This window comes from Coloeus monedula (genome assembly GCF_965178545.1).
Source record: "Coloeus monedula genome assembly, chromosome: 24".
In the NCBI taxonomy this organism is placed as follows: domain Eukaryota; kingdom Metazoa; phylum Chordata; class Aves; order Passeriformes; family Corvidae; genus Coloeus; species Coloeus monedula.
Genome location: NC_138804.1, coordinates 7,146,451 through 7,171,990, shown reverse-complemented (window position 1 = coordinate 7,171,990; position 25,540 = coordinate 7,146,451). Strand labels below are relative to the sequence as shown.

The 25,540-nt window shown below is 47.4% G+C and overlaps 1 protein-coding gene across 18 annotated transcripts in view; it reads left to right on the top strand.

Annotated features, from left to right (window-relative positions):
* EPB41 (erythrocyte membrane protein band 4.1) overlaps window positions 1-25,540 on the top strand; it is a 95,109-nt gene that overhangs the window by 26,529 nt on the left and 43,040 nt on the right. For 16 of the 18 annotated variants that reach the window (XM_082296784.1, XM_082296797.1, XM_082296790.1 and 13 more), the window contains exons 2-4: window positions 17,643-18,102; window positions 21,236-21,466; window positions 23,843-23,947. In XM_082296784.1, the coding sequence (XP_082152910.1) occupies window positions 17,650-18,102; window positions 21,236-21,466; window positions 23,843-23,947 (789 nt within the window). In that variant the 5' untranslated portion in view covers window positions 17,643-17,649. The remainder of the gene's footprint in view (window positions 1-17,642; window positions 18,103-21,235; window positions 21,467-23,842; window positions 23,948-25,540) is intronic. The other 2 variants (XM_082296789.1, XM_082296786.1) reach the window with 1 other exon arrangement.

Sequence of the window (25,540 nt, the reverse complement as noted above, 5' to 3'; positions counted from 1 at the left end):
GCGGGGTTTGTGGTGGTGGTGTTGATGTTGTTGTAGCTGCTGCTTCTGTTATTTCCATCAGGTCTACCTAGATGCTGCCTTCAAAAAACACTTTCTTTGTTTATGGATGGCAGTATCAGTTTGTTTGCTCCCACCTGTCCCTGCTCCTTCCTTCGCTTCTCCAGGAAATGGTGGAATAAAGCTGGGGTTGGTTGATGAGGTCAGAGCAGCTGTTGTACCCATACCAGCGCAGGACCTAATCCCTGCCCCTCTCTTCAGTGAGGTTTGGGGTGCTTCACCCAATGATAATGAGAACCCAAGGGACTTGCGGTGTCCAAGCATGTTAGTCTCAAAAAATGACCTTTTTTCCTCTGCTTACACACTGGAGCAAGTTTTTTTATTTTATTTTGTTTTGAAGCAAGATGCTTTGAGTAGCTGGTGTCTCCCATCCCCTCAGTTTTGGGGCACCAATGCAGAAAACATTCCTCTTCTTGGTTCAGGTGCTCTTGCTCCCACCTGCACCCGCTGGATGCTGGTGGGGAAACCAGCAGTGGCACGGGCAGTGTTAGTGGCTTCATGTTTTGCATCTGCTGCTCTTGGCTTATTTAAAAATGATGATTGACTCTCTTCATCTTACCCTGATGATGACAAATGGTGATATTCCTTTTGCAAAGATGTGGTTTATTAAAAAAAAGAATCCCCTTTGCATGATGAATCGAGAGGGAGAGCTCGGGGAAACTGAATCTATTAGTGTTACTTGCCTGCATGCCTCCGGAGGCAGGAATGGGAGTAGATAATGGACATGAGGGATGAATTCACAAAGCAAAGAGGCTTGCAATTATAGAGAAATTTGGTATTTCACTGTGATGCTTTTCTTGCAGGTTTATTTCTTTTTATAATTGAGCTGGGCTCTCCAGCATGAGCATTGCTTATTGCACTGGTGGGTTTGATCTGCACAGTGCTAATCACAGCAAAGGCTGGTGATCTGGGAATACAAATACATGATATTGTGTACAGCATATGCAAATACAGTGGAATTAAACGTTTTTCTCCTTTTTTTGAGGTAGATGCACAGCTGCGTCTGTGCCAGTGATAGGGTTCCCTGCAGACACAGGTGAAGGAGAGGTGCCAGCGCCCTGTGCCCGCAGCTCCATCACGCACAGGTTCAGGAGGTTGGAAGGTGTGCGTGGAGCTCATCGGTGTCTCGGCGAGGTGCTGGCCTGGTTACAGGCTTGGCTCCGTTTGCTGGGCTGATGCTGCTGGGGGAAGTGGTTGTACGTTAACCTTTTCTCATGATTTCTCAGCACAAACACTTGTAAATCTCTCCTGTGGTAGGAGTAGATGCAAAAAGCTCTCAGCCCTGGTTTTGCTGTGCAGCGGTATCACCTCCTGCCTGGCCTTTGAAAACACAAATGTAAGGAAACAAAGAACTTTGCCCTTTTGATGTATTAACTACAAAATCAGCTGAAAAATTGTTGATAGATTGTGCTTGTTTTGGAAACAGTTTAACCTTCTGAAACTTCTGGCTGTGGCAGAAAACCAAGGAGTGATGAGGTTTGATTAACTGTAACTTTCATAGCACTTCAGCTTTACCACTAGAAAAACACTATAGGATTGGTGAAAAACATTTGTTTTTTTACTAAAAATGCTTGTTCTAATAAATTTTCTAGACTGGGGTTGGGGAGGGGGAGGAGAACATCAACTGGAGCTGCAGCTGTGGACCTCTGAAGCAGGAGGTTTGTGAGTGGGTGGTTCCTGTCTACCTCAGGTGTCTGCTTGTGTTTCTCCCCAATTCCCTTCAGCAGAAACACTCCCTGAGAAAATATTTTGAGACATTTCTTTAAAACAAAAAACAAGTGGAGAGAGGAAAAACACAAACCTCTGTGCTGTAAAGCATTGTCAGAGCTTTGCTATTAGAGCAAGAGCGTTTGGGTTTTAGGAAAACAGGGCAGACACGCAGCCAGCTGTACCCCACGACACTGAGCATCACCTCAACATCCCGATGTCAGCCAAGCCCAGCAGTTGCTCAGTTCCACATCTCCAGAAGAAACAGCGACTGGGGAATGTGCAGTTTTGGTCTTGTTTTTCTGAGTTAATCTCCTTGCTTTGCTTTCCCACCCATGGACTGTGGTTTTGCCTAGTCACAGGGTGTTTCATGAGTGCAGTCAGTTCAGGTGCTGCAAGTCAGAGACATCTGGGGATGAGTCACTAGAGCTCAGGATGGGGCAAGTTTCTTGAAAACAAGAGAACAGGCTTTGCGAAAACTTAAAATTAAGGGTTGGTTCCCAGACACAAAAAGATCCAGACCTCTTGGTATCGGCAGTGATGAGTTTTTTGATGGTGCTTTGGGAAATAGGCTTGAAATTTGTTGCTGTGTTTAAAAAAAAAAGTGTCTTTGCTGCTCCAAGCAGTGAATTATATTTTTTAAAAATGCAGATTGGAAAAAAATGTAAATTGGGAAAAAATTCAGCTTGGAGCAGTGCAGATATTTGATTCTTAACTTGATAATTTGTCACACAAGTAATTAGCCAATGTGGTACCCATCACAGTCCCTTCTGGCTTTTGCAGTGATCATATCTGTGATCCACATTTACTGCGGAGAAAAACGGATGTGGCACTTGCATTTTAGTTGGAGGACTGGCTTTTTTGGGCTGAATCACTGTAAATGGGAATGTGTGTGTTTCATTTGGAATCTGAGATCCACCCATCTGGTACTAATGAAGAGTTCGGTATAAGCCACCTGCAGCAGAAGGCTCTGCAGCCATTCCCGATTTCCTAATGGCACGAGCATGTGTATGCTTGTGTCACCTTCTTATTTTAAACCATGCTGGAAGTTGGTTTTGCTGCTTAAAATGAACTTCTGTAAAGTAGCAGCTTGCTGGGTGACCACTAATTGATTTAATTGCTGCCCTTAATATGAAATATATTGTGGGTTATAGAAGCATGTTCTGCTGCTCCACAGTACTCGACTGATGCTCTCCCAGATGTGGGATGTGTTCCCTGTGTCCCCATGCAGGCATGTTCTTGGTGTGAGCAGTTCAAGCCTCCATGGTGTTCCCTGCTCTGGTGCTACAAGATGGATTTTTATCAAAACCTTGTGTTTGGCAAGGTCTGGGAGCAGAAACGAAGCACAGAGAAGAGTTATTCACCTTTTTATTTTTCCTCTTGTGTTTAAAGGTCTAGCACTGATCTTCCCTGCTGTTGTCAAGACTGAGTTCTGCAGTGCTGTTGGTGAAACACTTTGAAAGTGCACTGCACCATGCAAAGAGAAACACATTTTGAGAAAAAAAAAATCTAATATTCAATTAAAAAATTAGTAGTTAATCATGGTGAAGTGCTGTTTCCTTCTGGCATGTCGCTGTTTTCACGCAGGTGGCACAGCATCGGTGCATTGTGCAATAGAAATCTATTTGTAGAAAGGAAAAAAAGAGGCCAAAGTTTACAGGATCTTTCTCCAAATCCAATAGAAGGATGTCTTGCACTAGGGGGTTTATTAAATCTGAGTAATGTGAGTTGCAAAATACCTTGTTATGCTGCTGTCTGCAGAGGCCACTGTGTGAGGGCAAACGGGTGTTCCATGCCCTTCCCGAAGGCTCACGCTGTACTCCATGTGTCCCTGGGCTCTGAACAGGGAGTTGTTTTGGGTCTTAACCTCACAGGTCTGTTGTTAATTCCTGAACAGCTCAGTTCTTCATATAAAGTGACCTGTGCTTGAAGTGCCACGGTATTTAGGCATTTCTCTCATGGAGTTTGGGGAGTTCGGGGTCTTCATCCTCCTGGTTTTGAGTGCTTTGCCAAAGGTGCATTTATACAGCACTGGCTGCTGTTGTTGGGTATGTGCCCTTAATCCCAGAGATTACTGGGTTAACGTCCCCAGGCTTGAACTGGTGCTGTGTTTTGTTGAATCCCACAGGGAAAAACAGATATTTATTGCTGTGGATACATGGGGAATCCAAAGGGCTGCTGAGATCTGGGCATTGAGGGTACAAAGCTCATCCGCTGTTTCACCAAACCTGCCCTTCATGCTCAGGGCTGTTAATCCACCATCGAGACAAGGAATCTCTGTTTCTTCTCCCAGAGGAGAGACTGGTCCTGGATGCTCCAGCTCCATGCACTTCAGCTGGCAGCAGCCTCATATATGCAGGGTACTCTCTAATTAATGTTGGCTCTTGAGCACCGAGTAATTGGGAGCATTAATTGGATGGTAGCTTAAGAGTAGGACCATGGTTAAATAAAACAAACAGGCTTGGCAGTCATAATGTCAGCAGGTAAAACGCCTGGGAAACGGCAAATCCACATGGCAGTGACGCCAGCGAGGTCCGTGCTGAACGCAGGTGCTTCAAAGCCAAGGCAGCGAACCGAAGCCTACGGGGCAGGGCAGGGCTCTTCTCCTTCCCCAGGTGCTGAAGAGGGGACACAGCCCGGTAAGGCAGATATTTTTTAAACATCTCCCATGCTTAGGAATAAGAGAATGAAATGTTCTTGTTGTGGAGCTGTAGTTCACGTCTAAAGAGTTTCTACAGCTTGTTTAGCTGGGGAACTGAGCTCAGGCCATGCACTGATGTCCTAACCAGAGACCAGCTCATTGCATTTGTTTCTGTCTTGTTTTTGCTTTTTACTATTGAACTGCACTTCTTGCCACTGTAAGGGCTCCTGCTTTCTGCAGCTGGTGAGGCATTTCTCTACTTTTATTTTCTGTATTGCACTGCTCACAGCTTACAGTGGTGAGGAGATGCCTTGGAGCTAGCTCAACCCGCTCAGACCTCGTTTGTATGTTCATTGTTTTCATCTTAGAGAGGAACAGGCGACTATTTACCTTCAGATTGTGTGTATAGAAAGACAACCTGAAGGAAGTGCAGAGGAGGTGGTTTAAGAATATATTTATTGGAGGAGGAAAGAGCGGGTTTGGCAGGAGCTGCGTGGCTGAGGTGCCTGGGTGAGCTCACCGATGCTTTTTGCTCTCTCCACTCTTTCACCCTGGCCTCGTTTGAAGGGTCTTCTCATGGCAGTTTTAACCCAAACAATGATATCACCAGAGCCTGCAGAAAAGAGGATTTGTGTGGCATTTTATTCCCTTGTGCTGCATGAATGTGGATTTCAGCAGTATTGTTGTGTGGCTCCTGCTGTCAGCAGCATGGTGAAAAGAGTGGCTCACTTGTCTGGAATTGCGACTGTGGGACTTGCAGCCCTTTAGCAGCATAATTTTAGCTGGGGCTCTCCGTTTAGTCCTCAGTACTGGGCAAGACCAGTTGATTTTGGGTCAAAAATACTGAGAATAATATGGTTTATTCTTAATTTGCTGTTGCTTTTGGTACTTGATAAATACCTGAGCCACACTGAGTCCCTGTGAGTCTGTGGAGCTTTCAGCTGGGTGAAGCACTCTTGGGCTCACTGAGACTTCAGCTGTGAGTAAAGCAATTGCATGACTGGGATTTAAATGTAAAAAAGGAAAAAATAAGCAAAGCTTCTCCAAAAACACATGTGGTTGTTCCTACCACTGTTACATTGTTGGGGGTTTGTGGGTATACACACAAGCACACACTTTGAATAGAATAAGGATTATTTTGAGACCTAACTCATAAAATAAGTATCAGTGGGATGCTAAATTGTGTACATAAGGCCAGTAGCTTATCCGGAAAGCACCACTAGCTCCAGGTACAATTTATTTTAATAGGGAGATGTTTAAACCAGCTGCTGTTTTCTGCATATGCTTTTTCCCCACTAAAGGAGATATTTTGTCTTTATTGGCTCTTCATTTATTTTCAAATATTGCAATGTTAAAACAGTTGGAAGCTGTTTATTGTTGTCTTCTCAGCTGGTTGGTGGCCAGCAGTGTCCTGGCTGTGCATTGGGCAGGTTTCATTGGCACCAGTGGGAGTGGAAAAAGCTGGTTTACAACTTCAAAGTGCTGCCCCAGTTTCTCCACTGCTCATGCTCACCTGACTTCATGCCCAAAGCTCCCTTTAATGCCCTTGGGGACGTTAAACTTCTCCCAGTGTCGTGTGTAATGCAGGGAGATGATTGGGGAGAAAGATGTGAGTGGGTGGGAGGGGGGTCCTGGGCAGCCCCTGGAACTGGGGAGAAGGTTGGAGGGAATCAGGGGGTGGTGGAAGAAAGAGCGGCTCTGCTGCAGCCAGACAGGAGAGTAGGAGAGCTCCTTTAGTGTGTGTTGTCCATGGAGCTCCTGGGTGGAGCAGTGTTTGGATCAGCAGGATTAAGTGTGGCTGGAGGGGAAGGTGCTGCAGTGTTTTGTTAAGAAACACAAGGGCCATCCAGGAGCACCAGTGTGATACTCAGCACTAACCCTTCTGTGGTGTGCTGGGTGGCAAAGGTGGGTGTTGAAGAGGTAGAAAACACCTCTTGAGAGCTGGTGGAATGTGGCCATGCTGGTGTTTGTTCAGTGAAATCACAACCCACAACAGCCTCCCACACCAACCCATCCAGCACAGAAAGGAGGGCGGCAACCGAAAATATGAGCAAACAGCCCCTGAATGTGGGTGCAAAGTGTATTTCTGACCCCTCCCTGCAGTACTGAGGGTGAACACAACTTCCTTTTCCTTTCTATAGTCTGAAGAAAGCGATGTTTGTGTACATTTCCTCCATGCAAATAATTGCAGCGACCCTGGAGCTGAGCAGAGGGTGCTGCGGGGACCAGCATGGATCCTTACTTGTGTCTCCAGGGGTGAAAAAGCCCTCACAATACCATCTTATCTTCCATCCCATTCTTTAAATCAATGCTCTCCCTTCCCCCCAGATGGTGTTTAATATCCTGTTCACTATTTCCGACTGCTTATAGGCCAGGCTGCAGGCTGGAGCTCAGCTGCTGTGTCCTGGGGAGCCATTAGTGCATCAGGATGGGATCTGGGGCAGTAATTCAAAGCAGAAGTGAGCACAGGCTCCCTGTGGGATAATGCATCCATGGCTCCATGGGCAGGCAGAAGGTGTCAGCGTCATTATTTTGGTTCTGCAGCAGAAGTGGGAATGATAAAGTGCTCACTGGGTGTTTAGTCTTCCAGAGGATCAAAGGGATTCCTGGCAGCTGAGCAGCTGAAATGGAGCATCCTGTTGTCCACCTTTAACTGAGCTACTGAATGGTGATGGACCAAAATCGTCGGGATAGGCACTGAAATGCCATTCCTCCATCCCGTGGGTCAGTATTGAGAGGATTGTCTGAAATGGTCACTTTTTTCGTGTAAACCGCTGAGAGCTGCTCTCCTGCTCCGCTGCCTCAGACTGCCGGTGGTTTCTCTGCTCTGGAGTCACTTGAATCGTGCCAAAGAAACAGGTGATTATTTAATGAAAATAGCATTTCCAAGCTTGTGTGTCTTGTTAAAGCATCCAGAATGCCACGTTGTGTCTTCTCCCTGTTGGTGACACAGCACAGCCAGTGTGGGAATTCGACAGCAATTTTGATTCAAAGCCATCTCCAGTGAAAATGGTTGTTTGTAAATGTGTTGCATCAGATGTGTGAATGGATGTAATTAAGGAATGAAGACTGCTGCACACCCCTAATTAAGGGGATTAAAAACTAAAGCTGCCTGATTTCACTGCTGGATGGAAAAAACAGACTGGTGGAAACGGCTGGAGGCCGAGTCTTGGGGGGGGGGGGGGGTGGGAGGGGTTCTGCTGCAGTCTATTGGCTCACGAAAGGAGCAGCTCTGGGAGGTGACAGGACTGAACTGCTCTGCTATGTGCCCATAACTGATTGCTGACTGCACATGATGGTATTTCATTGCTGCTTCACATTCCCCTTCTGTTTAGTTCCTGTTCCTGTGGGGATGGAAGGATTTTCATCTCTGCCAGCCGTGCTGGGGTGCAACCTCGGGAAGGTGACAGTTGTGTCACCCCGTGTTAGTTTGGTGTCCTGGTGTCTCCCACCATCTTGGTACCCATCCCCAGCTCCTTAGCTGTTCAGAATGGTGCTGTGGGATCTTGTTGTGTAGAAGCAGAAGCGAGATGTGTGTGAGGACACAGGGCAGAACCTCCAGGCATCCCTGAGGTGCTTTTTGTGTGCATGAAATAGGCCAAATTGTGCCAAATAGGGGACAAAGAACGTTGTGCAATGGAAATACTAGGAAGCTGTGCTCACCAAGGGCTTCTCCCTAGCCTTGCTAAGAGGAGAATGACTTTGTTATGGGATGGGGACTGCCAGTGAGGATGTCTCACTAATCCAAGCACTGATATCCCATTGCCTTTTGACTCCAGGCGGGTGTCACCTGCCCTGTGGTGCAGGATGCCTGGAGAGATTCTAGAGAACGTCCTCTGCGTGGGAGGCATTGCAAAACCTGCCTTGATTTTCCAGGAACCATCTTCTCCTTTGCTGCCCAGCTTCTGGAAGCCACCCCAGGGTCAAGGGTGACTTTGTGGTCACTGAGCATCACAAGCAGGAAAGATGGGAAGAAAACCATCCCTATGGAGGTGGTGTGAAGTGTCCGAGCGGGTTCCTGAGACATGCAGTGTTCTTCTGGTGTTGCATTCATTGGGGTAGCATCCTTCTGGGGCCCTGGTGGCACTGGAGTTTGTCCCAATCAAACTGAGTACATACCTTGAGGCTTTACAAACAGCTTCTGACTCCTGGCTCCGAGTATTTGGGAGAACAGCTGAGTGTCTGGATTTCTGTCTGTTGCCTGTGGACCAGGTCTGTTGGGAACATCGTTACACCCAGATTTTGGATGTTTGCCTGCTCTCCTTGGGCATAGACAGGAGCCTGCAGGTCATCCCCATGGGGTTTTTTTTTCTGGGAGTGGTGCAGAGTTTAGAATTAATCATCACCTGCAATATTTAAAGAAAAAAAAGGGGAGCCTTCTGGAGGAGGTGTCTCCCCACCCCCCTCCTCTGCACAGTGCCCACAGAAGATGCTTTGCTGTTCCCAGTCTTGAGGCAAGGCCAGCAACATCCCAGTTTGCATTCCCCATTGCTATGTGCCTTGGGGAGCTGCAGCCAGCGTGGAGCAGGCTCTGCTGCTTTTGTTGGGGGACTTCAATTAGCTCTTAGTGGGCTCTAAAACCAAGCTGCCTGGTCTTGTGAGTTGTCAAATTGTTGAAGGTTGGGTTCTTTCTGTGATACTGGGAGTTTACAGCTCAAGGTTTGTGGTGGGAATGGATTTCCTCTCCTTCTCTGTGCTGTTGCGTGGGATGCTGAGCCCTGAAAGAAGAGGGGATTTCAGAAAAGGGTGGTACTTCCTGAAAGAAAGCCTTCCCCCAGCTCAGGAGCAGCAGAGGCTGCTGCGCGCTGATGCCTGCAGTGTTTGTACCCGCCCAGTGAAACTCAGCTTCACAACCCCCTGCTCGCTGACTCATTCCTCTGGGCTCCTCGGAGCTGCTGCTGTCCCAGTTGTGTCTCTAGAGCCAGCAGCCATGGCTGTGCTGCATCTGGCTTGTGGATGCTGAGGTGATCTCCAGCTTCTCCATCCCCTCTGTTGCTCTGCATGTGTAAGTGACTGGAGCTTGGCCAGAAAACCAAGAGTCAAGGAGTTTGGTAGATAACCTGCAGCTGGCCAGTGCATTTGTGTACTCCTAGGTAAGGGTCATTAATCTTTAAAAGTGCAATGTTCAGGCTGATAATTAGTGTAAACGTAATTTTAGTTACCTTGCAGCCTTGTTTCACTTGCTTGATGGTGGCAGTGAGCATGTGAGAGCAAACCAGGTCAATCAACTCAGCCTGGCAGCTGGTACAACTACTTAAAACTCATTAAAACAGCCCAAAACCACATTGCTGTGCCCCTGGGCAGACCCTGGCATCACTGGGTTAGGCACCATGTCCTGGGGGTTTCCCCTCGCTGCAGGTTCTTGTGGGGGAGAATGATATTTCCTCTGCATTAAATATGTTTGGAGTGTTGCTGTCAGGAGAAAAGGTCTTGGAATCATTTTAGGGTAGTGTAGCACTAACTTAAGTGTCCTTGACAAGCTGAGGGAGTTGTGGGTGTTCAGCCTTGAGAAGAGAAGGCTCCAGGGAGACCTTAGAGCCCTTTACAGTGCCTAAAGGGGCTTACAAAAAGGAGGGAGAGGCTTTTTACACAGGCAGATAGTGAGACAACAAAGAGGAATGACCTCAAACTGACAGAGGGCAGGATTAGGTGGGATATACTGGGGAGAAATTCTTCCCTGGGAGGGTGGTGAGGCCCTGGCAGCAGTTGCCCAGAGAAGTTGTGGCCGCTCCATCCCTGGAAGTGTCCAAGGCCAGGTTGGACAGGGCTTGGAGCAGCCTGGGATAGTGGAAGGTGTCCCTGTCCATGGCTGTGGGTGTAACGAGATGAGCTTTCAGAACCCTTCCCACCCAAATCATGCTAGGATTCTGTGGTATTTGATGGCAATTTTGAAGCAATAAGCCCAGCTTAAAGCCAGGGTTGAGGACGTTTTCATCCAGCTTTTTCAGCCAGCTTTCGTCAGGGCTCGGCAGAGAACAAGCCTAGCGCTTGTTCTCCCAGCCCTTCCTGTGTTCCCTCAGATAGTTCAAATATTGTGCATTTCTTGTGCACTAATAACATCCGAATAACTGTGTGATTAGGGTTCTTTTTAATGAATTTGGGGCGTTGTACCAGGGTGCGGCAGATGTATTTGAGACACTTGGGTGAATGCAAATTGCATTACATCCATGCAGTAACAAATGAAGCACTTAAGTGTGATGTCCCTGGCATGCAGGGGAGGAACAGCCCATGTGTGTGAGCTGGGGCAGTCGGCGATGGAGCCTGTTGAGAGGTTTTAGCATCAAACATCCTTCTGGCTCTTGGTGCAGCAGCGGTTCATCCTGGCAGGTGCCTGTGTGTGTGTGTGTGCAGGGGTGGTATTTATCTAGCAGGCAGCTCTTTATCAAAGGAGTGTTCAGGGCCCTCTGGGCTTCTAATTATAGCTTTGGTTTGGAAGCAACCAAATGGAGAACAACAAAAGCAGAAAGTGCTTTACCCCCATTCTTGGGAAACTGTAAGGAAAGAATATGAGCCCTGTTATGTTAAACCTTGAGTGTAAATGAGGTACAGTGTAAGTAAACACATCTATGTTCAGGCAGGAAAAAAAGTCCTTATGAATAATTCATGGCAAAAATCCTCTTGTTCAGCTGATGGAGATCTATTGCTTATTTCTGTTGAACTGTTGCTTTAGCAAGTGGAGTGCTGCTGCAGGGAGAGCCATCGTCACACACAGCGGTGGCATTGTCATCTCTGCTGTGCTGTCATCGCCACCTCGGGTATTCCTTCTGTGCGGAGTCAGGAGTGTCTGTGATGGAGTGACCTGCTGGGACGGAGCCTGTCCTTGCCATTGCCTCCCTGTGATGGAACGGCTTGCTCATGGTGCTTTTGTAAGCACCGTTCCTGCTGCTTTTTGTTGCACAGATTTCTGGTGCCTGCCGAGTCCCCACTCCCCCCGTTTCCATGGGAGGCTGGTGGAGGGAGCAGCCCCAGGATGTTATCTGCACCACACAGGGGCTGAGCTGCTCGTAGGGTGGGGATGGGCTTGGATGGATCCCTCCCTCCCTCTGCCAGGTCAGGCAGATACCAGCTCCTTCAGCAAAGGAGGGTTTTGGAGTGACTGCTGCCTGCCAGGCTGAGCCCTTGTGTCCTGCAGGCGGGTTTGGAGACTTGCTTCTGCAGAAGAAGCCCTGTCAGGCACTGTGTGTTTGAGACCAAACCATGTTGTTTCTGCTCTGGCCTCTGCTGCAGAGGGGAAGGGAGCCCCAAGAGTTACTGCTCACTACTGAATAGGAAACAACACTTGTATTAAACTGCTGCTTTTCTTAGTCTTTTTAGCCAATTACTGTGTTGCAATGAGAGGAGGGATAGTCTATGAGCAGCTTGATTTTGCTGGCAGCCTGGTGCACGTGCCTTCTCCGTGTCTGTTCTGGGTCCAACTGCTCCAAGTTCAAGCGAATTTTCCAGAGAGATCCCATACAGGCAGCCTTTCCAAACCCATTGCTTGTAGACAAGGACCCAGTGACAAGTACATGTTTTCATTTAAATTTCAGCACTTTGCCAATGAGCAAAGCCCATGAATTTCCATGTAAGGAATTTTGTAGCATCCAGGAGGATTTTTGAGGATACAGAGGAGGAGCTCTCAGCTCCCTTTGGTTGTAATGCACTTACTGCTCCATTTAGTCAGGTCATTTTATAAGCCCAGTCTTCAATTTGACATAAATGATTTGCTTTCAGCAGATGGTGAGCTACTATTTTTGCCTTCATTTAAATAGGAAAGCTGTACGATAGCAGGAGATGGGAGAGGGGCACGGTGCTGCCGACATGCAGTAGATTACCAGGGCTGGTCTGGTGAGAATTAAATCCGGGCAGTTGTAATGTGCCATCTGTGTTGTGTTGGGTGGTTTATTTTTCTCCTGTTCAATGAGGCTCCTGAAGTCTCCTGTTACCCTCTGGGTCAGGCTGAGTGGCAGCGTCCTTTTTGTTCAGGATCCAAAGTACCGGCACAGAAAGATGAGGCATGTTAATTCTAAGAGGGGTTATAAATTGTCAGCACTAATTATTCCTCTAATAAAATCTATTAAATAAATTCTGAAAGATTCTGAGTCTTTAGAGTATTTTAAAGTTGTTTGAATTTCTGTTGAGAGGCTTATTTTATTGCATTTTAATATCTTACTTTGTTTGAAACCCCCAAGCATACAGCTTTCTGCTATGGTCATAGAATCCCAGACTGGTTTGAGTTGGCAGAGACCTTAAAGTCCATCACATTCCACCCCCCTGCCATGGCCAGGGACACCTTCCACTAGATGAGGTTGCTCCAAGCTCTGTCCAGTGTTTTCTTTACTGTAGTAAAAATCACGTGTAGGACACGTAACACACACGTGGAGCAAGTCATGCTGGTGGCAGCTGCAGTTTCCTCCTCTCCCACCCACAGGCTTGTTGCACATGCACCAGGTCTTGACAAAACTGAATTGTCAGGCTGTGCTCTCTATTTCGAGCAGTGTTCTGTGTAGTTTCCCTGGTGAATTATGTGCTTTTCACACACATTATGAAATGGGAAGGAACGCATTTAAAAAAAAAAACATTACACTGTTGCTGGAACTATTTGATTTTTGCCTATTTTTAGCAGAAATTTCTGTCTTATCATTGTCTCCAGCTCTTGCTGGAGCTGCAGCGTTCAGTGAAGCCACACATTTTTGCGTAGGAAGGTCAAGACAGTTTGTCCCACCCGTTATCTGGTGTTGGGCATCTCTGCGAGACAGTTTGTGTTTCCAAGAACTGAACCTTCCCTGTGGACCATCCTTTTTCTTCTCTCTCTGAAAGACTAAGCCACTGGGAATTAAGTAAGTTATGACATGAGCCATAAATAATTTTTCCAGGCTTGGAAACAAGGATAAGTTAGATTTTTTACAGAATCACAGACTGGTTTGAGTTGGAAGGAGCCTTAAAGCCTGTGTCATCCCACCCCCTGCCATGGGCAGGGACACCTTCCACTAGGCCAGGTTGCTCCAAACCCCATCCAGCCTGACATTGGACACTTCCAGGGATCCAGGGGCAGCCTGTGCCAGGGCTTCACCACCCTCACAGGCAGGGATTTCTTCCTGATTTCTAATTAACCCCTCCTTCCTTCAGCATAGGTTCAGCTTATTGTCACTAAACTTACTGTGTGCCTAAATAAGAGAGACTGAAGTAGGCTGACAGGTAGGAGAGGGTGATAGACACATACCTAAACATTCTTGTTTCTTTGAGCCCCTGTAACTTATCATGGAACAGCCCAAATGAGCAGCACTGTCATTTCCAGGGAGCTCAGGTGCCATTACTTAATGAGAACCTTCCAGAGCACAGGCACCATAAGGAAGGGATTTGGGTTTCTCTTGAGGATTGAAGGCTTTCTCAACAGGGAGCTGTTGTGGTGTCTTGAGCTACTCTAAAATCTTTCAGATAAATCTCTGTGCTTCTGTGCAGGCTGGAAAATGGGGATGGTTTCACTTGGACTGGGCTTGTCTTTTGATATCTGCAAGAGCAGAACCCATGGAGCCGTGTGCGGGTGAAACTGAGTTTAGCCATCATCTGCTCACCAGATAATTGGTGCAGGGTGGATGGGGCTTGAAGCAACCTGGTATAGTGGAAAATGTCCCTGCCAATGCTAGGGGGTTGGAATGAGGTAAGGTTAAGGTGCCTTCAACCCAAAGCATTCCGTGATTTTATGATTGAACCATATATGTTGGCAGCAGGGTGAGCAATGAACACTTGCACTCCTTTTAAGTCTGTTTTGTTCCAAGGGTTTTGATGCAGGAAAGAGGGATGAGTCTGTATGAATTACACCAAGCCCACAGCGATGTTGAGTGTTCCCTACAGCTGTGCCTTTGGCCAGAAAGAAGGATAAGCCCTGAGGTTGGAGGGCTCGGGTGCTGGGGGGCTGGAGGGTCTTCGCAGGTACGGCAGGTTCAGAAGGTGCCCCTGCACTGGTTTGCTCTGACATTTGGTGTTCGGAGTTGCTGATGCCTTTTGAGAGAAGATCTGTGGAGCTCCCTCTTCATCACCAAAGCACCGACAGTCCTGAGGAGGTTCAGGTCCTCCCTCACGTGCAGATGAAGGGGGATGTTGCTGGTGGGAGGTCAGCCCGTGGTGAAGGTGTCCTCAGCAGGGCAAAGCCTGTTTTCTGCTCTGGAAATACTTAACTCCCTTCTCTTCAGGTCGCTTCCTGTTGCCAAAGCCTTCTTACCTGAAGGATGTTCTTCAGCTTAAAAATAGATATAAATATTTAGATATAAATACATATTTGTACTCTTTTCTGATGAGATTGTTACTCCAGAATCTCTCTCGGATCATATCTGAACTTTGTTGTAGCTTGCTTATTTCCACAGTGTTTAACACCTTCTCCGCTCCAGACATGTGAAGAGCCTGCCTTTTACAGGCTGACATCAAACCTTCAGCCTCTACCAAAGAAAGGCCCCCAAATGAAGTATTTACAATGTGGCAGCTCAGAGGAGGAGGTGAGCAGCACTGCTTGAGTGCTCATACAATAGCAGAGCATCCTCCTCCAGCATCCGGGTAGCTCCTGAGGCACCTGCAGGCTCAGCAGAATTGCCTTGTGAAATAGCAAGGGAAGAAAAATTTAATTTAAATAAAATCCTGCTTGTGGTTTGGCTGTGGGTAGTGTTTTCTCCAGGGGATGGGTTGAAGAGCAGTGGAGCGGGAACCTCGTTCTTTGTGTCTGCTCTGCTCTGGGCTGGCTTGGAAACAAAACACCACTTGGCACCCATCTCCTTGCAGGAAAGGTCCTTTTTTTCCTTGTATAATCACAGAATCACAGACTGGTTTGGGTTGGAAGGTTTAAAGACCATCTCGTTCCACCCCCTTGCCATGGGCAACCTCTCAGTTATGTTACTTACTTACAAATCTCTTTGCTTTTGATGACAAATGTAGGGAAAACCATTTCTGAGCATAAAACTTCCAAGGGTGGGAGCTGGCCAGGAGCCCACGCATTGGAGCAGTGCACTCGGGTCTCGCAGCAAGATGTTTGCTGTACCCAGTGCGTTACTGGTGCTGGCAGCTATGAAATGTTTATTGGGAAAGGAAGGGCTCCTACGTGCCCGTCTCCGCATCCCCAGCGCTGCCGAGGCGATTTGGCTGAGCCGCAGCAAGGTTCTCGGGGGCTGGAGGAAAGACAAGGAGATGTTTGCTCATCGCCAGCCAGACCCACCTTCCTGCGCCGGGAAAGGTCCGTGACTGCGGCTTTGAAATGTAAACAAGTCAACAAATCTTTGTTGGTGTTTAAAGAGAGAAAAGTACATCCAGAGGAAACGTTCCTTTGTGGGCTGTCCCTGGGGCTTCCTGCGGCTGATAAGAGCTGCTCCTCAGCTGTGCCCTCCCCACCGACGTCATTTCCAAAGCCTTGGTTCTGCCTTTTTGGTTTGAAGAGCAAAGTGTCCAACGCTGTGTGTTTTGATAACGATTCCTACAAATGTATTTATTCAAAACAAACACAGTGGGAAGCAACTACAAAGCAGGCTGCTCCAACAGCTGGTGCCAGAAGGAGCTGGCTGTCGGTGTGTGATTGTGGTGGGACAGGCTTGCAGAGCATCCCTTCCACTCCATGTGTGCTGAGACATTGGGAGCTTTGCCCTGGACATTGGCATAGTGGGTTCAGGGTGATGGGTGTTTGGCTGAACAGTCCTTGCCCTCTCCACTGTCTTGTGGCATCTCCAGGAGTTCTTGGAGAGCTGATGAGAGCAGAAATTGGCTGCGTGGTGGCTGGGGTTCTCTGCAGTAGGAGCCATGGGTTGCTGACAGGGCCAGCAGCATCTGTGGCAAGGGATCGCAGGAGGAAGGGGAGCAGAAGTAAGAGCTGCAAGGACAAGTCACACGTATACTGCCATCTGCAAACTGATCACAGACACATCTGGGCACATCTGGGTTTGGGCACTCTCTTTGCCTTGTAGCATCCCTGGTCCATTGGGTGCCCATGATGTAGGTTCTCTGCTTGGGTGCCTCTTTCCTCAGTGCAGGTTGGAAGCTGCTGTTTCAGTGGCCTCTGCCACTCCACTGGATTTGGAAATACCCAGAGCAGCTGACTGAGGGGAGATGGTGAGTGGAGTATAATTCTGTCTTCTGCCAGGAGACCATGCTAAAATGAGCCCTGCAGCTCGTCCCCCAGGGCTGGCTGGTGGGGCTGAGTCCAAATGAAAAAACCCAACCAGAGCCCCAAACCAAACCTTGTAACCTCAGGAAATTTGCATTGCTGCAGAAACAAATTCAGGGAAGGTCTGTGATGCTGTGCTGGTTTAACCACAGCATTAGAAATAATATGAAATGTTTGCATTAAACGCAAGGGGAAAGTCCTTTGGAGAGCTGGGAAGGCTTCTCCCCTTCAAGCACTCTGGTTCTTTTAGCAATCAGGATGAGTTAAATTAAAGTTGATGAAGGCAATAATACGTAGGAGGATGACATCTTCAATGTTTCTTAATTTTAAGTGTGTATTTTGAGCAAATGTTTATACACTGAGGCTCGGGCTGGGGGATTGAGGCATATTGGATTATATGCTATTTGCTCAGTGTAAGCAGTGGCAATTTATTGCTGCAGATACATGTGATGCAGTGTGCAAAGATTAGTTCTATCCCCTCTAAAGCATGATTATTTTGGGTCCTCTTTATACCTTAAATAGATATTTTTCTCATGTGATTTCCATCTTTTTGTGTCAACAGCCCAGGCTAAAGTTGAAATAAATGTTGCATCAGCTTAATAGCACAAGCTCTGAGGAAATCTGCTCTCCATTATGGATGTTGTTTGGAAACATTTTCATTTGACATTTTTTTAGTGTGCAGTGCAAATATCCCATGAATCCCAAAGCCTGCTGGGCTCCACTGGATTCATCTTGTGCAGAACAGTGTTGCTCAACACTGATGGGTCCTGTCCCCAGCAGTGTGGTTTGGTGTGTTTAGATCATAGAATCCCAGAATGGTTTAAGTTGCACGGGACCTTAAAGACTATCTTCAAAGCAAACTGTAGCAAAAGGAATGACTTTGCTCTTGCTGACTTTGTAGGCTGGAGTCAGCCAGCGTTTCATCCCCCTACAGGCCATTCACTTCAGAGCTAGACTGGATGGTCCCTGTGGGTCCCTTCTGCTCTGGTTCTGTGACGGGGTGGTGTGACTGGTGAATGTGGCCGGCGTGTCTGTGCTCGTGGTTGGTTTGAGTAGCTCAGTCAGACATGGGTATTGGAAACTCCTTGATTGAGCCCTTTTGCTCCTCTCATACAGCATCATCATGACAACAGAAAAGAGCCCAGCAGCCGACGCTGACAACTCGGAGCAGCAACAAGCCAAGGAGGAGGAAGGAGCTGCTGAAACACAGAAGCAAGAGGCTTCCCTGGAGGAAGGGGCTCAGCCAACGCCGGAGAGGCAGCCCCAGAGGCAGAAGGCCTCCAACGGAGACACCCCCACGCACGAGGAGCAGAGCAAGAAAGAACGTCGCACCTCCGAGGGCCGGGGCCTCTCCCGCCTCTTCTCCTCCTTCCTCAGGAGGCCCAAGTCTCAGGTGTCCGAAGAGGACAAAGACACTGATGCTCCTAAAGAAGTGGGAGGTGACCAGAAAGATGCAGGATTAGGAGCCAGCCCTGATGAAGACATCCTGGTGAAAGCCCCAATTGCAGCTCCTGAGCCTGAGCTCAAAACTGACCCATCGCTGGATCTTCATTCCTTGAGCAGTGCAGAAACGCAGGTAAAACACCCCATTCTGTGGGACGTGCTCCCCGCCGCTTTAAAATGCGTATTTGTAGCCAAAACTATAAAAACTTAATATCCCAGACATGTGAGTGTCGTGATAGAGGGGAAACCCAGACGCTCAGTATGAGTGATCAGCAGGAATCCCATTTATTGATTGTACCAGAACTCCTTATATACTAACAATAATAGGCTTTATGCATATTCGTAACGGCGCATTCTAAGTGGTTCACGTGGACTCAGCTGATTCTAAACCCCTCCTTAGACCCCCTTTCGTGGTCAGCAGTTCTGCCATTTTCCCTGGCCTTCTAACCACAGATGTCCATTGTTTATACTGCCAAAACCTAACCTTGCTGGCTCTGCAAATAAACCCATAGTTCAGCAGTCAGGCTCAATGGTGGTTCAGTTACTGAGCAAGATACATGTAATATTCTGTAACTTCAGTTGTTACACAGGATGTGTGGTGCATTGTCTTATGAGACCTTGCTCAGCTGGCTGCAAGGGTCTGTGTGCCCGTTCTCACGCAGCCAGCTTCTCAGATCAGTAAGCTGCAAAGAATCTGTATATCCCAAATCTATATGTCCCTTTTCACGTAACCAATCTCTCACATGTGAGCTTGACCAGAAAAGGTCATTAGATGCCAAAAAGGCTCTTGTCAGCTCCCTGTGTTTCATTTTGTACTTCCCACTCTTGCATCCCTGCAAAGCACCTGTTCCAGGAATTGGGCTCACACTCCAGCATAATGTAAAATGCCCAGTGCTGAACCATTGCTCTGCTGAGCCTTGGGATGTCACACCAGAACACAGAGGGTTCACATTCATTGGATTCAAAACCAGGGTTGATCGTCAGGATTTCCTTGGTGTGAGCCGGATCAAGGCAGGTCAGGGGCCCAAGGTGGAGATCTCAAGAGTATGTGGATTTGGGAGAGGGTTTCTTCAGCTTCAAGGAGCACAAGCGTGGCATTTTAGGACTTGGTCATCTGCTTGGTCTGGGCTAGTGCTGAGCCTGCCAAATATAGATGTCTTCTGCTTATGTATCATGTAGACAGGGATTTCTGCATGGCACGTGGGGCTGAGCCCAGCTCCTGGAACCTGTCTGGTGTCTGCTCTTTCCAGCCAGGGTCATTTCTCATGCAAAATTTAAAGTTTAAAATTTTAAAATAGAAATTGAGGCAGATACACCCCCAGGGAACATTCACTGAGCTGTGGCTGGTTATTGATTTGGCGGTGCTGGGTGCCCTCTCTTCCTCCTTGGGTAGTTACAGCTCTGCTGTTACTTGATCCTGGAGTGGAAAAAGGTAGGTATTCCTTCTCCTCAGCTGGGAATTTCTTACAACCCAACCAACCGTGTGTATTGCTGGAGCCAGACAGGGTGAAATCTGGATTTCTTACTCACTGCCTTAAGTTCAGAGTGGCTCCAGATCCCCACAAATGCTCAGTTTTGTAGCAATCCTTTACAAATTCAAGCACTGCCAGTAGGCAGTAATTGTAAATCCGCCTCGTTAAAATTACAAAGTTGTAGAGAGGGTAGTAGGTAACAGCTTTTCCTTTCTTTTCCCAAATTTCTGAGCCTGTGAAGACCATGGGATGATCTCTGCTCATGTTTTGTACCTCTGAGGGTAGGGATTAGCAGGATGGGGAAGAGGTGGAGATTTTCATGCCCAGAAATTGTATTTTCAAGAGGAACTTATTTCTTGGAAGTGTTTAAGACCGGGTTGGAGCAACATGGTCTAGTGGAAGGTGAGAGGAGGCTTTAGGGTCCCTTCCAACCTAAGCCATTCTGGGTTTTTCAATGCATGATTTCTTTCTCTATTTATCTCTGATTTGCTGCTCCTGAGCCCATGTGAATTTGCACCCCAGCCTTCCTTCATGGGCTGTTCATTTCAGACGAAGCATTTGTGCCTTTTTTTTTCCAGTTCTTATTTTAGATCACTGTCAGTGGCTTTCTGAACTGTGACACTCGGCAGATATTTCTGCTGTGAAAGCATTTGCGAGGTGCTGCAGTTTGATAAATGCTGACCGACGGGCATTAGGAGCTTTGACTGATTCACTGCTCCTGATTGTCCCAGTTCTGCTGGAACAGAAGTCAGCAGCTTGTGGACATTATTTAGTTTTTAAATACCTCTGTGCACTTGTGCCTGGGTGTGATTTCATGAGATGTGATGGGCTGAACAGACAAGGTTTTGCTCTTCCTCTGCTGCAGCTCTGTGCTCCTGCTGCATCCAGCCCCTTCCAGCGTCGTCAGAGCCTGCCATGAACTCATTTAACCTGCTGAAGTGGCAGAAGAAAAAAAAACCCCAGCTTCCTTCCTCCTCCTGTCCCCAAACTGCATCTCTTTCTGCTATTGGAGTGCATTAAACTGACTCTCAAAGTGCTTCCGTAGGCAAAGGGATGGTGATGTGGCAGCTGCCTTCCCTTTTTTGGTGGCAGAGAGCTGCTCGGTCAGCTCCGATGGCCACAAAACCTCAGCCCTGACCCTCCCTTTAGTGCCACTGCTGCCATAAAATCCCACAATGGTTTGGGTTGGAAGGGACCTTAAAGCCCATTTCGTCCCATGCCCTGCCACGGGCAGGAACGCCTTCCACTGTCCCAGGTTGCTCCAAAGCCCCATCCAGCCTGGCCTTGGGCACTGCCAGGGATCCAGGGGTAGCTACAGCTTCTCTGGGTGCCCTGTGCCAGGCCTCCCCACCCTCAAAGGGAAGAATTTCTTCCCAATATGCCATCTAGCCTCTGTCAGTGTGAAACAATTCCTCCTTGCCATGCCAAGGACTGGTGCACTGGAACAACAGCTATGACAGTGGCAGTGGGAGCACTGGGGATCCTGCTTGGGAGGGAAAAAACCTTCCCAATCCAGAAGGTGCTGTCATTAACACCATGAATGCATGATGTAATCTGCCCTGATTAATCAACCCGTACTTCTTTTTTATTACATCCTTTATTAAATGAAAACTTGAAAATGACTTGGAAGAGCTTTAAAAATTAATACTGTTCTCTTGGTCACCCCAGCTGCTGCTCCAGGTCCCGGGTTACAGGTTAAAGTGGGATAATGAATTCTGTGTGAGATCCCAGCCCTGTAGTGCTTGTTCCATGTGATGCTTTGTTTGTTTGACACCTCTAAATCGGGGGTTTCAGCCTGCTCAGGAGGAGAGGAGGGACGACCAGGAGCCAGAGGGAAGAGACTTCGAGGACAGGGAAGAAGGGGAAGCAAAGGAGGAGGGTGCCAAGCCAGAACCAAAGCCAGAGTCTCCAGAGACCAAAGCAGACAAGGATTTGAAAGCTGCCCAAAAAGCAGTGAAGAGACACAGAAACATGTACTGCAAAGTCGTTTTGCTGGATGACACCATTTTTGAGTGTTCTGTGGATGTAAGTACTTTGGGGTTTTGGTTCTACTTCTCCTCTCTTCCCTCTCCCTTCTGCTTCTCTTGAAAAATCACCACAAACACGATTTAATAGGGGCCTAATGTGCTGCCAGGGAATTACATGACAGGTTTTACTGCAGAACAAGTCTGCTGTAAACTATAACAACTTATTTAGTGTGTTGTAAAAACCTCTGGGTACTAGGAATCTTTATTTTTTATTGTTCTACAATTCCAGGGTGCCTTGCTTTGTAGAGGTGGGGGGGAAGTTTAAAAAAAAACAAACCCAAACTTTGTATTACTTGCTGTTCACCATCTCTCTCATTTGTATCCCAGGCTAGAGTTTCAGTTTTTGGGGTAGATTGCAATTCTCTAAATAACTTTTGCCTCCTTGGCTTTGAATAAAATGGGTTGAATGAAATTGATTTGTGCTTTTCTAGTCCCCCAAGGTACCTTAACCTCTCAGGCTGCTGGTTAACTTAGCTCCTGGTGCTTGGATGTAAAGAAAACACACTGTGTTTAGCCTGCAGTTGAATGTATTTCCAGTAAACAATTTAAAATTATTATGTTGATTTAGAGCACTGCAACCCCCTTCATCTGAGAGCTTTTTTTCCCTTTATTTTGTGCATTCTCTCACAGGGTTGTGGTGCTGTCAGGGCAATAAAAAGTGAGCAGAAATCCCTATTTTAGTATCGAAGTGCTTGTCTGGAATATTAATAATCTGGTACTTACCATTGGAGCATAATTCCACCAGCTTGTTTTCCCTCAGTCCTGCTGGTAAATGGGCCAGGAGAGGGTATCTGGACGCAGGGCTCCTTGTGGGAACCATCACCTTGGGTGATCCTGGGCAAGTAGGTCAGTGCTGAGTGTTTGTGTAACGATGGTGCTGCTGGTCCTGCCTGGGATCAGCTCAGAGCATCACTGCCCCCATCACTTTCCCCTTGGCCAGGGATACTGTGTGCAGCCCCAAGGAACGTCTTCTTCCAATCCCGGTGACAGCTTGCCGTGGCTTTGTGCCTGAGTTTGCTGCAGCGATGCCTTTGAATACCATCATGGACACTGTTGGAGGGAGAACTGTGGGGGGATGGGGGGTCCTGACTTGAGCAGGACATGAGAAATGTCTCTCTGTAGGTCCAGAGGGTCGTGGTGGGTACTGCAGAGGATTAGCGGGGCCATGGTGTCAGTGAGATCCTCTTAACTTGAGAAGCACCCTTGGCTTTAGCGCCAGTGTAATTCTGCTCTGGCGTTTTGAGAGTTTATTAAGATTTAATTGGGAAGGAATTGCAAAGGTGTAGGCAAAGAGCAGCACAAATGCCTTTATGCAAGGAGAATTAGTGCTTTCAGGCATCCTTTCCGACTGACAGCCCTGGAAGCTTTTTCATTCCTATACCAGTGCCAATTCCTTGAGGAATACCCAGGCTAACGCATACATTATGTTACCTATGGAGTCATAACGTGTGCACAAAGGACCTGACAGCTGAAGGGCTGGAATAAAGCCAAGGAATAAAACATGGCAGGGGTCTTGGAGCAGTTGCCATGCAGAGATGACTGACAGGAGAGCTGCGGGCATTAGTGAAGCTGATCTTGCGTCACTGGAACTGCACTTTCTTCTAGCAAAGCCTCCGATGGAATGAGCTGCTTCTGGTTGCCATAGTTTTAATGGCTCAGGGATGTTTTCCTTCATGCTTTTGGACCAAAAGGGTATCTGTTCCTTGGGTCAGTTCACTTCTGCAGGATTTGGGGGAAAGAAAAAGAGGAAATAGGAATGCTCAAAGTGTATTTCTGGAGGCAGGAGGCTGTGTGCTGAGCAGCTTTGGGCACATGAAGCAGATGGGAGAAGCTGGTTTTCATCAGCAGATCAGGGTGATGGAAGGGCCACAGAAATCATGGGCTTTGGTTATGTGCTGCTGTCCTTTTTCTGAACCTAAGAAAAGTCAGGTTGTCTGTGAAGTGAATAGGTTGTAGCAGCAGTTTCATCTCTTGATCCACACCTGATTGTCGGGCAGCCAGGACCAGGGAGATTCCAGCACTGCAGATGTACCTTGGGAGGGAAAACCTGTACAGATCCTTGGTGTCTATGGAGCTGTGTTGGGAAGTCCAGCTTTGGGGGATTTTCAGACATGGAGCTGCTGGGAAGAGAGAGGCCCACTGTGGTTCCTGTTGCCTCTCCATGGAATTTTTGTTTGGTGCCCTTTACTGTAAGGAGTCCTTGCTCTGAAACAGCCTGGAGATAGGAGATTTGATTTGGAGCTACTCAGGACCTTTTTTCCCCTTATTGATAGAGCACAGTGTGGTTTGATCCTATTCCCTTCCTCCCCTCTCCTGTGAACAAAGACAGGCAAAACCCAACCCTGTCCTTCAGGATTTCTTTGTCTATTTGCAGAAACACGCCAAGGGACAGGATCTTCTTAAAAAAGTCTGCGACCACCTCAATCTGCTGGAAGAAGACTACTTTGGTTTGGCCATATGGGACACACCAACCTCCAGGGTAAGCAGCTGCTGGCCCTGAGGGGATTCAGCTCTTCCTGCATCATCTCCCCAGGGCAGGAAGTGGGGCATAAGCTCCTCTTCAAACTTGTTTTGTGTCCTCCCTAAATACGTATTGCGGCTCATCACACAGGAATAAATGGTGAATAAATGACTACAGGAGCGTGGATTTTAGTCAAAAAGCTATGTGAATCATAGAATGAATCCTAGTGAACTTGGGTCTTCACCTGGAGAAGTCATATTAGTTGACTGCAAAATGATGTCATTAAGTTATAAAGTTGCAGCTGAAGGAGTCAGGCTGCCCTGGCACTGGTGTCAGCATTGGGAAGGTTTGGTTGGAGCCATCCAGAGCATTTGGAGTTGAGCCTTTGCCCTGCAGAAGAACAGATGGGACTCTATACCAAAACTCCTACTCACGGTTTCAATTTAAGGTCTTTGTTTGATTTGACTCAAGCAGTGTCTTATCTTTTAAAACCTTGGTTACCCTGTAACTCAACAATTATTCAAGGTCTATTTCATAAAGCCAAAAATGAGATAATTGAAATTAAGGGCCCAATTCTATGTCCTTTAGACGGGTTATGTTGGTCCGTATTCTGACTCTTTCTCTGCTTCACCTGCAGCAATCCCTGTAGCCAGGTGACTGACTGACAGATGTGTGTCATTAAATACTCTATAATGTTTTATACACAGGCAAAATAACAACCAAAAATAACACTATTTGAGGCAGGCAGAACTCCCACTTGGGTTTGTTTTACAGTCTCTGGTGTCTTCCAATTTTCTTGGATGTGAAATGTGTTTCCATGTATATAACGTGGATATTTTTTACCCTCAGAGTTTGTTCTTGCAGAGGGAGAGGTAGGTGTACTTTTAGATCCAACTTAGGGCAAGAAGAGTTTAGCTGGAGCTCCGCTTCTTCTGCATGTGCTGTGGGTAGCTTGCTGCTGCGTTTGGATGTTAGGAAACATTCCTTCCTGGAAAGGGTTGTCAGGCCCTTGGCACAGGCTGCCCAAGGAAGTGGTGGAATCACTGTCCCTGGAAGTGATCAAAAGCATATAGATGTGGCATGTGCAGCCATGGCTTAGTGGTAGCCTTGGCAGTGCTAGAGAAATGATTGGACTTGGTGATCTTAGAGGGCTTTTCCTGAATGATTCCGTGGTCTCCCAGACCCTTGGACTTGCTCTTCTCACGTCCAGGCTTTTGGCATTGATTCTTCTGGAAGCAGAAGCATGTACCTCCTTCCCCCAAGCCATCCAGGGCCGAGACGTTATGCATCTTTTTAACCATAGGAACTGAAAACAGATTGTTTTGTCAGATCTGTGTCCCAGAGCTGGAAGCTGGGGAAGATGAGGCCACTGTCCAGGGGTTGTTCAGCTCCAGTGTGGAGGAAGTTGGTTTGGTTTGCTCTGATGGGTGAAAACACCATTATTTTTTTTTAATCTATCTGGTTATGTTTCAATGAACTTTGAAATCTGAAGCTCCGTCTCTCTCCTGCTGTAACCTCAAACAAGACTTCCCCAGAGTTACCGATTCACAGGTAAAATGGTGTTAATAGGGTCCAAAGATGAGCTCTGGCACCTCACCTGAGCTGTGTGGA